The following is a 14,627-nucleotide window of genomic DNA, read 5'->3' on the forward strand; positions in this document are numbered from 1 at the left end:
AGGGAGAGAAATCCTCAAGCAGACTCCCCGCTGAGCATGGAGCCTGACATGGGGCTCAATCCCATGACCGAGATCACGACGTGAGCTAAAATCAAGAGTCTGACGCTTAACTGACTGAGCCACCCAGGCGCCCCCTTCCAAGGATTTCCAAAACTGGAATATCCCTTCAATCATTTAACCACCATTAACAATGTAATGTGTGCCAGGGATTCTATTAGACCCCGGAGACCCAGCAGACATGGGGAGAGAGTTATAATAAATCTTACAAGATCTTACCAGCACACCTAAAGCCAAGTATTAATAAGTATACTGTAGAAGTAATTTTTTTTAGCCCACATGACGTGCTACATCACAAAGGCAAATTCTTAATGAGGACAGATAAAAGGAAGATGCACAGCTCTCGTTGGTTTAGAATTGGAGGGATGAGGTTTTAGAACTGAAACAGAATTTCCATGACATTCATTTTGCAGCTGAGAAAAATATTAACAACAGAGAAGGCCTACAGTCTAGGCACTATAACTCATTTTACTCCAGTGATACAGGAAAGTACTTCTTATCAAAGCGGCTCCTCACCACAGCCTATGAGTCTAAAAGAGATGTGAACTACCCATTCTTTACCAGAAACATTTTCTAAGTGTGACTTCACCAAAATAAAATGCTATTTAGATCAAAACCTATATTTAGTTTCACTACAGGTTAAAAATACCCTGACATCTGAAAGTTCTCAAATACAAACTAATTTTCGATTATAATTTGCAGAAAAATAACAAAAAACAAATATATTCTTGCTTCTGGCTCCCTACAGCCCTTGGCCCATCCTCATGTCCTCTCTCCTCCTGTCCAGTTTCTGGGTCTCTCACTAACACTCCTTAAGGGCTTATTCATCTTGGTATCCCTAGAACGTAATAGTCACAGTGCCTGCAACATAGCAGGAGCTCAATAATTGCTTGCCAATTGCATGAATGCTTTTAAAATCAGTTCTGACAGGTGGCATATTAATAAGCAAACACATACAGAGACCACTGTGTGTATGTGTGAGGCTCTGTGAGGTACATGCCCAGCCTGCCACCAGATCAGTTGGAAAGACATTATTTTTACATTTTTTCAATCATTAAAAGGTGTTAAATAACAGTTTAAGATAAGGGTAGGCAGATTATAGCCAGCCTGCCAAATCCAGCCCACCCACCATTTGTATTTTTTACAACCTGAGAGCTAAAAATGGTTTTTACAGTTTTAAATGGCTACATTTTAAATGGCTATATAATTACCTACATAATATCCTTAATACTGCCTTTTGACTCACAAAACCTAAAATATTTACTCTCTGACACACTAAGAAAAAGTTTGCCACCCCCTGGTTTAGGACAATAGAAGACTCATAGAGCAAAATGAGATTAATCATTAAACTGTATGGTAAATATAGTATTCTTGTATGACTAGAGAAACTAGGGAAAGCTTTTAAGAAGGAAAACGTGAGCTGGGGTGATACCAAAATCAAAATTAAAAAAAAGAAAAAGGTAGTTCAGAGAAGGTATTATACACTTAGTAGTTTTGAAAAGGGGTTAGAATTTGGATGGGCAAAGAGGAGGAATAAAAGGTCACATGTAGTTAATTTGTTATCAGATGCCAATAGAACAAATTAGTCTCGTGACACAAAATGGTTAGTCAACAAAATGCCACAGAATCAAATTACTTTAAGAAATTACAAATAAATGTTCTAAGTTAATCAAGTTTTAAATATATCACTAACCCCAATATAATCAATATCCAAATCATGATAATGCTTGGCGCCCACAATCCAGGTCATGACATAGTAGGCAGTCAGCTGAAGATTCACATAAGGCCAGTTGAAATGTTTTCCCAGCCATCCAGGGAACGACCACGGCAACCCTGCAGCAAGGAAAAGGTCAAGGTGGAGTGGGTATACCAGTGCTGGTACCATCAGAAACAAGGCAAAAGAAACCAAGAACACAGGCTAAGCAAAGAGCCAATCCCGATCTTACTAAAGATTATATACCATGCACAAATTCTCAAAATGCCTTCCAGTTTATGAAGCAACTTCTTACTGATCCCTAGAATCAGCTTCCATAATTCCAAATGCTCTTTCAAGAAAAAGAAATAAAAGCAAACACCTCTCAAAGATACTTACCAACAGAAAGAAATGTAACATGCAATTTAACTTAACCTGCCCCACTGCCTGCTATAGGGATATTTAATATTCAATTTCTTTCCTCTGAAGTCAAATCAAAGAATTCTGAAAGGCTTATATCTAACCATTCCTACAGGTTAAGTATAATACAAATTCCTCATTCACTAGTACAACTTCTTAAAACTTAAGGCTCCTTAAAATACTAATTAGTCAGAAACTCAAATTCAACAAAACTAGTTTGTCATCATATCAGTATAAATGCCAATGACTCAATGGGAAAATATGCCTTTGTGGTATGATTTACATCAAATAACCCACCTTCTCCCAGGACCCTAATTATTTTTTTTAAGTAAGAAAATGAGAGGGGGCGCCTGGGTGGTGCAGTCCTTAAGCGTCTGCCTTCGGCTCAGGGCGTGATCCCAGCGTTCTGGGATCGAGCCCCACATCAGGCTCCTCCACTAGGAGCCTGCTTCTTCCTCTCCCACTCCCCCTGCTTGTGTTCCCTCTCTTGCTGGCTGTCTCTCTCTGCCAAATAAATAAATAAAATCTTTAAAAAAAAAGAAAAGAAAAGAAAAGAAAATGAGAATCCTAGAGAGGCACTAATTACAATTCTAAATCCTAAGTCTGTTACTAATATATCAAAATAAGCTCACCAGTTAAGTTCCTCAACTGTTAGTAAATACCACCAATCTAGTTCACCACTGAAAAAAATCAAAATGAACAAAAGAACAAAATGCTTATTTTTCTAAACTCAGGAGAAATACCTAAGTGTGTACCCCATAAGAAATGTGACATTAAAATACTGGAACATTTTAGAACAATGAAATGCCAAATACATTCTAAAGGCCCAGCATGTGTAAGTCTTTGTTAATGTGCCAGATTTTCTACATTTAAATGAGAACTAACCTTGAAAGCAGCCCAATGGCTGAAGTCAATGATGCTTCTTTTTTTTTTTTACTGCTCCAAACATTTCTGGAATCTCTTACAAAAGACGATTTCGAAAGAACACACCAACTCCTCATTTTTTAATTTAGAAAAACTTATGCTTGTCCTTTAATTTGATTGTTGAAAATGATCTTTAAAATAATCTGAAATCAAGCCTATAAAATGGATCTCACTGATCTCACATAGACTGGATGTGGAAGCCTGTTTCAAAAAATCAAATTCATTTCCAATGATGACTGTATGCCATCACTGGGTATGTTTGCAGTATCTTACAGGTCTGTGCACTGCTACATGGGAACGGTGGAATGGAACACAGTAGTCCTACTTGAGAAATCCAATGATCCTGCCACTAGAACTTAAGATCCACAAGGACGGGAATTAGGGGCTGGATTGTTCCACATCGCCAATGCCTAGAACAGTGACCACCACATGGCTGAGGTTCAAAATAAACACTTTTATCTGTACCTCTTCTAGAAATGGGGTCTACTACTGCATGTAATACATAATTTTACAAATAATTGGTATATACGACTGCACCTAATATACAATTTCCTAGATAGTATTGCCCTTTAATAAATTTTGATAAGAAATTTTGTTGAGGATAATAGTTTAGCAATCACAAAAACAACCAGAGTGGAATTAGGTTCTATATCTGATTTTGCCATTTACTAAATATCTGAACTTAAGTCAGTGGCGTAACCTAAGCCTCTACTGCTTCTATAAAATGGGAAGAGGTCTTACATATAAAAAGCAGACATAATACATAAGGGCAAAGAAAGGATCAAGCCTGGCACATGCTTTGCTGCTGGTAAGATAACTGTAGTATTAACAACATTATTAGTACTTCAGTATTAACAGTGACTCCACATACAGAATTCAGAATTCGAACGTTAAACAGACTGCAAAAGCACGGCAAACTTCACTTCTTACCCATGAGTGTAATATTAGGGTTCCGCCTCTTAGCTTCCTTCATTAACCACCACTCATATCCTCGGAAATAATTCTCATCTAATGCATAGTGCATGTGGGAGGGTTCAGTACCATCTGCATGGGAGAGAGCAGAAGAGAAAGGAAACTGCCCCATTAATGGTGTTTCATAGGGCCACTCTCCCTTATACATGCGCACATTTTGGAGAAGACATATTCTGGTTCCAATCCCGACGTGGGGCAAATAAGAATGATCTTATATAATTTGAAGATGGATGATCAAAGCGTACTATTTCATGTTTTTTCATTATTCTAAGTATCAAAAAGGTCTTGAAAAACAAAACCACAACTTTCTATTATAAGCAGCGTTGAGAGAAGTGTTATCAATTCACGTAACTGAAAAGTCCTTGGACTACATTCTCTTGGGCTTTGGTCTGGTCTTTCTGGGGTTTTCAAATCCCCATGTTTGACACTGGGTTCAGATCACCTCAACTTCCGGCTTTTCAATGCTAGATGTGAATCGCCGGGCTCCCATTCTCAGACCCCAGGCCTTGAGCCTATAACATGCCCTGTTATACCAAGACAACAGAGCTTTAAGAGAAAAAAGGAAAGAGACATCTGCATATCCCCTCTATAAGAAAATTCTATCCTAACCTCCATGGCATGTCGAGGTAGATGGCTGATATCAGTCCTCATGTGTTACTACATTTCACAAACATCTGCCCTTGTTAGGAAGGGCCTCACAAGGAGACCGGTCTTGCCCTTTTCTTCTTAAAGATAAACATCAGATTCACAAGAACTACCGGCTTCTGCATCTCGACCTCTAATTTTGCTTCAGCAAATGTAGATGGCCAGCCATTACCAATTCTGCATAAAAGGAGTGGACAATAAAATACATGTCCTCTTATGGTAGCTTGGGGGAAGTTTGTGTTACAGAGGTTTCTTTTGTTTTTGATTTGCATTTTTTTCTTTCAGTATTAATTAAACACTAATGCCACCACACAGACATATCTCCTTAACAAAAATTACCCCCAAGTCACCAATAGGAACACGCACATACAGACAATACTGTAAAGTTCACTATAATGGAATCTGGCCAGTAAATAAAAAGCTGCATTATCACCGAGAGACTTTTCTTCTTCCTGTACATTAATTGACTACATGGACCACACAAAGCCAATCAAAAGGATGACAGTGAAGATAGAAAATTTAATGGTTAAAAATAATTTTATTTTTAAAAGAGAAAAAAGCTGTACCTCTGAAATACTGATGACTTATATGTTTGCCACGTCATTTTATTTAAAGCTAATAACATAATAACATTTTACATGTTTTCTACATTGAGGTTTCTTTTTTGAACTTCTCAATAAAAATTTCAAACCGTCTATATGCTCTATCTAGTGAATATAGTTTTTTTTTTAAACTCTGGGTTTGTTTACTACTGATAAATTCAACTAAATAAACAATCTAAAGTCCAAATGCTATTTTTATGAGAAAAAAATGAGTATTTTGATATATTTTTAATAGACTAAAAAAGGAACTATAAGAAACAATCTATAAGCAAAATCAACATCAAAAATGTTAGTATCATTTATATTCTGATTCACAGTCCTTAAGTTTAAGTATAGATTAAAACGTTGAAGGGAAACAATCCCATTTCCCAAAGCTCCTACCTGTTGTCTGCCCATCACCACCTATTTCGACTTTCAGAATATGCAAAGAGGCACCGAAGTTTGGCTGGGGAAAGAAGTAGGAGTATTAACACTGCGATTCACTGCATGAAGGACAAAGCACATTAAGACAATTACAGATGAGAAAACCAATTTCAAAAAATAGCAACTTATTCCAAAAGCAATTTGCCGTTTGTTTTTTTTTTAAAGCTAGAATTGTGAAGGCAATCAATTCTACCACTAAAATTCACCATAGTTTCAAAAATACCACAGATGCCATTAAGTAATTATTTTCTCATTACCTTAAAGAGATAATCCAATATTTGAGAACGATAGGGCTCTGGATAATTTACTAGAAGTCGGGAGGTTGCCTAAAAAAAAAGTTCGAAAGTATGAAAAAAACAAATCCAGTCATGACCATGTTTTCATAGTGCTGAGGCACGCCACCCGGCAGGCCCATGTTTAGCCAACTCTTGGGCAAAGCTGAGTGGCGGAAAGTCATTTCCCAGGTTATTTGTTTACCTGCCTATGTTTTGCCCATCTTTGGGCAAACAGGCCTGTTGTTTGTCCGATAGCTAAAACACAGGTTTCAAGCCACAGCAGTTTTCTCTTCTACTGAGATGAAGGTTGGCTGGGAGGTAAGCTAACCAAGTCTACTGATGAACATCATGATTACAGACTTGTCTTGAGGACCTTAACTCAGAGAGTGGTTATTAGAAGAAATGAAACTTATGTTCTCTATCTTAAGACCATTTGTCAACCACAACACCTGGGGGCAAGGATGGAAAGGATGAATATCAGGTCATTTTCCCCTTCAACATCTTGCAAGAAATTATTACAAGCAGCAATGCTGAAAGGAATCACTATTCCCCTATTCTTTCCTAGAGATTTATAAGTGCTGTTACTATTAGGAATGACCATACAATGATCCCAGGCCAAACTGTACTGAAGAAACCTCACCCAAGGCTGGCATCAGAATGGGTGAAAAGAGAGGTGGAGGGTGCAGAGAACACCACCTGGTCACACCTAACCCATGGCCAATGACTACTTCAACAAAGAAATCACAAACCAACAGTGGACCAATAAGCTATCTTCTGGGGAGCAATATATACAAGGGGAATAAAACAAATAGGTTTTAACATGAAACAGTGGCATGTCCCTAGACTTGGAAGCCAGACAGGCCCTAGGTTCAAAGCACTGACACCAAGTGCAAGATACCTGACTTTTGCGGGGCTCAATGTTCTGTTCTGGACTCTCACATATGCTACCACTGATGTTCCAGTGGCACCCTTACCTATCTCCCTCACACACATACAGTCTTCCCAGCCCCTGCCACTGCCACGCAGACCCATGGAGCTCCCCTCTCATCCCTTCAAGTTCAACATATCCCCATCAAACGTGGCACTTTTTCCTAAGTCTGTTCCTTCTCCTGCATGTGTTATCTTAGTAAAGAACACCATCCGCCTAAACCATAAACTTTCACCAAGTCCCATCCATCTTCAGTCACCAAGACTTCCTTAGTATCTCTCAAATCCATCCCCTCACTTCAACCCTACTTCCTTCATCCAGGCCCCCTCAATCATTAGAATAGCCTAAATGGTCTCCGGGCCTCCCGTTCGCCTCCTTGTGTTCTAGTGCTGTTACTACCACACTCCTTGCCACATTAATCTTCCCAACACACAAACACAACCATGAAAGTACTTTGTTTAAACCCCGCCAAGACCTGCTCTCTGCCAAGAGCTTTCAGGATAAAGTTCAAATTGCTCAGTTTTATACCCAAAGCTCTTAACTATTTGGATCCTAACTCTGACACTTTACCCAGTACCACTCTCACACCTTCTATCTAGATATATCAAACTACTTTTTCTCTTTCTTCTGTCTGGAATGCATTCCACACCCTCATTTGGCCAACTCCAATTCATCCTCTTCAGGAAGGACCCCTCCTGCTCTCTCCCCACTGGTCTGATGTAGACGGTCTCCTGTGGACTCCTCTGGCTTTGGGTCTACATCTCTACTGTAACTCTTCTAATCCTGCACCTTCCTCATTGCCGTACTTCTCTGTCTCACCTCTGAGTTCCTCGAGGGCAAGGACCATGTCTTACTCCAGTTCCTATTCTCCATTTATTCTCTTATTCAGTAAACATTTAGTATCTTTTATGGTATTGTTTGTTGCACTGGCACAGGCAACATAATATAGGAGGATCTGAGTCAAAAGGAGCTTGCATCCTGATTGCATCATTTACAAGCTATGTGACCAATGGCAATCTGTTGGCTACCTTACTCCTTCCAACTCCTTCAGCCGTTCTAAGGCTAAAATAAGATGTATGTGAAGGACATAGCGCAGTAGATGGCACACAGTAAGCTCTAAATAAATGACAGGCATTGTACGAATCATTTTTAAAAATACAGTCACTGTTCTCAAAGACCTTACAGACTGGCGGAGGCTCAAATATTAAAGCAGGCACTCTTTAAATGAATGAACAGCGTATATACACACAATAACCCATCCTTGCTCAAAGGGAAACAATGCTTCCGACCCTGAATTATGTCATTGGAACAGTGTGTTTGGCTGTTTGGCAGTTATTTTGCCTCTATGCAATCCTATCCTTAACACAGAAAGTGCCGACTTTAAGCAAACACACCACATCCTTATGCTATTGCAAGCCAATGTCATTCTCAATGCAAAAGCATTAGTCAATGGCAATAGTCAGTTCAGAGTAGTATAGCCAAATGTTGAAATGCACCATCAAGGAATAACAAATTACCAGTCACACTCCCTGAAAAAGGTCTGGGCTGTTTCTAACCAGCCCACAAAGAAGCCTTAGCACAAGAGCTGACACACAGTAAGTTCTCAATAAATGGCAGACATTTGATACCCAAGTTAAGTTTTTCAGGTAACTTCCTCCTTCCTAATCAATGAAACAGGATGATATTAACCAAAATAATCATGTGCCAGATGCCATCCTAGGCACTCTACATCTATCCTCACGATGCTCCCACCAGGTTTCAAGGTCTCCCCAGAAAAGAAACTGAGACACTGGGAGGTTAATTAACCTGACCGTGGCCGTACAGTGAACGGCAGGGCCCAGAATGGACCCATTACAATCTGTTCCTAAACCCACATTCTTTTTTTTTTTTTTTTTAAAGATTTTTATTTATTTATTTATTTGACAGAGATAGAGACAGCCAGTGAGAGAGGGAACACAAGCAGGGGGAGTGGGAGAGGAAGAAGCAGGCTCATAGCAGAGGAGCCTGATGTGGGGCTCGATCCCGGAACTCCAGGATCACGCCCTGAGCCGAAGGCAGACGCTTTAACCGCTGTGCCACCCAGGCGCCCCACCTAAACCCACATTCTTAACTACTGCCCCATACTGCCTTCCCTATCAGATTGGAAGATCAAGTGAGAACATTCCAAACTACTACCACAAACTGTGCTACGTACCAGGGACTCTGCACAGAAATCTAAAGTGATGTGCAAATGTACTGTTGTAACCATTCTCCTTCAATCAATATTCATTAAGCTTCTAAGATGAGGAACACACTATATACACAGGGACACTATCGAATAGATAAGAGTATCCTACTCTGAGTTATGCAACATTCTTCTCATTTTAATAATCTTAAACTGAGTTAATAAATCTAAAATAACAAAGACTTCCATTTTTCAGCAAGTTCAAATATTGGATTTAATGTCACAAGATACTAGAACAGATGAGTCTACTGTAGGTTTAAACCACAAAAATGAAAAGAAGAATGACTGTAGTGAAACACACACATTGACCCATTAGTCCAGGTTACCCCGAAATATGATCTAGCACCTATGAGGAAGGTTGCAACATCAGAAAATAAAAGCATAAAAATCAAGACGAGTAAGTTGGGTTAAGGAAAAGGTTTGTCTCTCCCCACTTGAACAGCCCCTACGCCCCCACCCCCCCACACAAAGCAGGTCAGATCAGCTACAGACCGGGTCATCCATTCTCATGTAAGCCACAACAGTTGGCTTTTTCTTTTTGTAATGCAAATATGACTTCAACTTTGATTGCCAAGGCATCCACTTTTCAACAAGAATTATGTTTTACGGTATGTGTACTTAAAACATTACCCAAATCTCTTTGGTAACTTGAAACCTTAGAGTTTTGCCAAGTTCAACTGATGGAAATTCATTACATATATAGATCATTGCCAAGTATACAATATTGAAACATTAATTACTGAACACAGGTTTGTCTACTTTTGGTTTCTTGTAACAGAGAAGCTAAAGACATCTGGATCTGTTAGTAAACATGTCCTGTGCTATACTGAAAAACTTACTACTTTTTTTAAAAGAGGCATATGCCTGTAGAAATTATGAAATGTATTCATAAATTTGCCAATATACAGAATGCTAATAAACAGCTCACAACTGCTTACTCACTAGTTTTCACTAGAAATTAAGGTTTCTAAGAGTTAAGAATGCTAATATATGTAATTAAAAGTACAAGAAATAAGAGAACTCCAGGCAAGGACAGTAGGACGTATTTTAGCTAAGGTATGAGGTATGAAGATGCATTTTTTGTTAAGGCAAATGAAAGTAATATTCTAAAGTAGACAAACTGAATGGATACAGAAAGTAGGAAAAAGAAAGAAAAAAAGAGAGGGAGTGAGATTTTATCTTGTGTAGACAAGCTGGCTAAAAATGAAATAATTTATTATAAAGGTTTTTTAAAAAGCTCTAATAGTGTATTTATGAAAACTGAAGCTTAATTTTCTTTCATCTACTAAAAGGACAGTTTTCCTGGACTACTGGTCTATTCTTGGTGACTGTGCAAGGTTTTCCTTTACCTTTTAAGTAATCTGCCTAGGAAATAAAGATTCTGTATTTTACAAAATAATTTCCTGTGTTTCAAGTTGTCTTTATCATGCCCTTGATACTTAAGAAAACAAGTCTTCTCTATTTAAAGAGCTAAAGTTCTTTTTTTTTTTTTTTTTAATAAACTATGTAGCTTTCTGAATTTGCCTATGAAGTCTTTAACTGTAATTCTGGTAAAAGTTTAAATGGATTACTCATATTTCACAGGAATCTATGATCCAATGTAATCAAGTGTTTTAAAACCTTTTGACATTCCTGACACATTTCCCAGAATCAAATTCTAAATGAAGTCTTTTTAAACCTTGAACTAACTGTGGGATTTTCCCAGGGGTCCTGGAACATCTCAAATGATGTGTTCTTTCTCCTTATAAAAAGAGAGATGTTAAACTACATGGAAAGCATTGTCAAATAAATAATGAGAAACCTTCTTTAGGTTAAATTTGTATGGGTATGTGAGATTGATGTAAGTGTTCCAGAAATCATATGAAATTCCTAGACATCTGCTATGTCCTGGTATGATGCGGTCACTTAAAATTCTAGTTATTATCTGAGAATGTTATATGCCACAGAAATAACCAAAGTTTCTTGCCAACTGCATTATAATCAACTCCCATCAGGTATTTAACAGGTCTATCTTTAAGCCTTTAAGTGTTCCTGGCAGCCTCACCAGGTAAGTAAGGAGGCCACTTCTTGGGAAGCCCAAAAACATCAGGATATTTGGGGGACTTTGCGAAGAGAAGAATTCACCCAAATCTACAGGTATTGTAGATGAAGTCTGAAGGCAAGTCCTTGACTTGACTGCCCAGCACTGGGAGACTTTTAGAGTCCAATCTGAGATTCCTTGTGAAAAAAAATCCAGCAAAGCACACTTAGAAAAGCCTATTTGATCAGACCTACTTACATGAGATAGTCAAAGATGTTCAAATATTTCACAAAGTTACCCAAATCTTTGAACACATTCCTGAGCCCCAGGATCACTGACCTGGTTTCATGGCAGGACTCTTAAAGCTTGGGACAGTGACAACAGACTGGATTTCAGACTACTGTCTGTATAATCATTATCGAAGTGCTATATAATCCTACTTAGATGTGTACTTTCTGGATTACAACATACCCTACCCCTGGCTTTTAATCTATCAGCTATCCACGGTCACCACTGACTAATGCCTCAGCATCAAGGTGGACTGTAGTGTAAACCCAGTTCTTTTTTCTTTTTTGCAAAGCAAGAGCCTGAGGGCAGACTCTTCAAAGAAGCATCCACTTCAAAGATAGCTATTTCAAGGAAACACATTTCCAGCCACACACCTAGATAACCAGCCAGGCTGCCCAGAGGGAAGACCCCAGCCTTCTCTATTTTAAAGATCTTGGTTGATTTCGGATACTGACCATTTAGGCTGCTTGATTTTTCTCTTCCAGCACTTTAAATTCCCCCTAAATTTTAAATCCAAACAATGAGTGAGCCTGCTATAAAGCAGGACCCCAGGGGCTCCCACACTGCTCTCTCTAGTGCTCTCTCCCCCCACCTCCCCGCCCCAACCCACAACAGTGCTCTGTGGCCCCAGGTGTGCCATGTGCTTGCCAAGATCAGTGAGTAGTAAGCCTCTTTTTTTTTTTTTTAAAGTTTCCTGATGGTTATTGCTGAGGACATCTTATCATAATAAGAGCCACTAGGGCCAGTCCAGCCACAACACTAGCTATCAGTAGACTGCGATCAGCACAAAACATCCATTCAGCAAGCAAGCAGTCAAGCTAGTTCTGAAATGCATCTGAATATACAAGCTCCATCTGACTCAACCCAACAAACCACCCATTCAAGAGTTAGGCCTCAACATCAAATAAAATCAGCTCTAGTTGTAATTTGGGGTACAACGGAAGGGGATAACAAAGACAGGAAAAATGTTACAGAGGACATGTGATAGAAGCAAGTAAATTTTGTTACAGCCAAGAAGAATTATGCTACTAAAGAAAGCTCCCAGGCCTAGAGGCCTCCTGTCAGCATGACCAGGAAACTCAGACAATTACCAGCTGTGCCCACACAATTTTACACAAAGCTGGAATGGCCCTCTTGTCTCCCATCACGTAAATTTTATGGAATGCCCACGTAACATGAACTCATTCATCGCAACTGCCACAGCCAAGAGAGGACTAAGGCACGCCAGTTAAATGCAGTTTGTATTCTAGATGGGATCCTGGAACAGAAAATGGGCATTAGATAACTACTAAGGAAATAAGAAGTGTGGATTTTCATATGTTATCAATACTGGTTGTGACAAATGTACCATACCAATGTGGGATGCTGATAACAGAAAAATGGCTGCATAGTCTATGAGAAATCTGTATTACCTTGGAAACTTTTCTGAAATCTAAAACTATTCTGAAATTAAGTATACTTAAAAGAATAAGGCTCTCACTACTTAGTATACTGAGAATCAACTGGTGTATTTGTTAAAATGCAGATTCTCAGGCCCCAATCCAGAACTATAGTCAGAATGGGGAGTGCGTTTTAACAAGCATACCAGGTGATTCTTATACACCCAAAAGGCGGTGAGCCCCCTTGGCTGTTGACCCAATGTGCCCCCCTCCCTGCACACAAAAACAGCCATCAATGAGAAACGAAGGCACTAACCTTTCCGGTGGGCAATTCACCCCACCTTAGGCCTTGATGACTCCCAAGAAACAGCCCCCCAACAGTAAACAATCTAGACTACCAGTTGATAGTAGCATAGCCTGCCATTAAAACAAACAAACAAAAAAAAAAACAATTAAAAAAATAAAACAGTCCCAGACTGGCCTCTTACCTTCCTAAAGAGGCTTTGAGGCACCTGTCGCACCTCCAAACAAAAACGTATTGGCCCCTCTGAAGTTAGCCAATCGCACCCTACACTAGTGGTCCCGGGCTTCCGACTTTCCGACCCGCAGTGGAGCATCTTTTTGGGAAGAGAAATGCTCCGCAGGCTCCCTGGCCATTTCTGGAGCGACCCTCAGGAATGCCCTCTCTGCGGCAAAGAGAGCCCAAGCTCCATTGCCAGGGGTGAGAGTACGAGCCCCTGCCTTGTCACTATCTACACCTGTCACTTATTCGGTGGACCTCCGCATCCTACTCTACTAAAACGAATTGCCTCTATAGGTTCATCTAAAACGAGCAAGTGCCGCTTCCAACACTACAGATGCCCCGACCTCCGGCCGAGGGGCGCCAGCCAGGAGCGAGACCGCGACTGGAGCGCATCGAAACGCGGGGCTGCGCCGCGGGGGCTTGTGGGACGCCCCCTAGCAACGCCCGCGCATCCCACTGCCCGCCGCTCACCCCGCCGCCGCTGACCGCGCCGATGCCATCGAACTCCCGGCCCAGCCCGTCGGAGTCGTCCAGCACGTACGCGCCGCCGGGCACCAGCAGCGCGCACAGTAGTAGGGGCACCGCGGCGCGGCCCGCCGAACCCGCGGCGGCCGTCATGGCTTTCCCTCGGCGTTGCCGGGAAGCCTGGAGTAGGCGCTCAGCCATTGTGTGGGTCACATGACTTCGGCGCTCAGGGAGGTGGGTCCGGCCGTCGCCATGATGGGGAAGGGCAATAGGGCGCTGACGCCGAAGCCGCCATCTTGAGTGCGGGCGACAGTAGTGTTGTGGAGTAGCCGAGCGAGCTTTTTCTGGTCCTGACTTTTTCGGGGTGGGGCCTTCAAGTGTACTCACTTCCCTGCTTCTCTTCCCGCCCCATCTGTTAACGAAGGGGAGGTGGATGTCCAAGGCCGCCTTAGGGAACTGAACCTCCCTCAGCATCTCAGAGAGCATTTACCACGTGCCGTTCTGTGGCAGAGCAAGTAAGAAGACCCAGCTTGCAGCCCTTAACTAGGTCCCAGTTCAGGTGTGGCCCTGGTTGAGTCTTTTCAGCTTTCTGAGCCTGAGTTTCTTTGTGTGGAAGATGAAACAAGAGCAGCCAGAGGGGAACATGTGATTAAACGAAATACAGGGTAATAGGCCTTCAGTAAATCTGCGCTGAGTGCATTACACACTTGGCAAACGTTAGCGGCCAAGGTTCTCCATTCTGGTAACCACCATGTTTATTTAGCTTTCAGCTTCATCAGCTACCCTCCG

At 40.8% G+C, this 14,627-nt stretch overlaps 1 protein-coding gene across 2 annotated transcripts in view; it reads right to left on the reverse strand.

The window, feature by feature from the left end:
- Positions 1-14,054, reverse strand: part of GALC (galactosylceramidase) — a 58,972-nt gene extending 44,918 nt beyond the window's left edge. The window contains exons 1-5 of one of the 2 annotated variants that reach the window (XM_045807699.2): positions 13,845-14,054; positions 5,994-6,062; positions 5,695-5,758; positions 4,025-4,138; positions 1,751-1,890 (exon numbers count right to left, since the gene is read on the reverse strand). In XM_045807699.2, the coding sequence (XP_045663655.2) occupies positions 1,751-1,890; positions 4,025-4,138; positions 5,695-5,758; positions 5,994-6,062; positions 13,845-14,039 (582 nt within the window). In that variant the 5' untranslated portion in view covers positions 14,040-14,054. Of the gene's footprint in view, positions 1-1,750; positions 1,891-4,024; positions 4,139-5,694; positions 5,759-5,993; positions 6,063-13,338; positions 13,780-13,844 lie in introns of those variants that run through there. The other variant, XM_045807700.2, reaches the window with a different exon arrangement.
- Positions 14,055-14,627: the final 573 nt, after the last annotated feature.

The sequence above is a fragment of the Ursus americanus genome, chromosome 26 (genome assembly GCF_024610735.1).
Source record: "Ursus americanus isolate L20-20 chromosome 26, mUrsAme1.1.p, whole genome shotgun sequence".
NCBI classification, from domain to species: Eukaryota; Metazoa; Chordata; class Mammalia; order Carnivora; family Ursidae; genus Ursus; species Ursus americanus.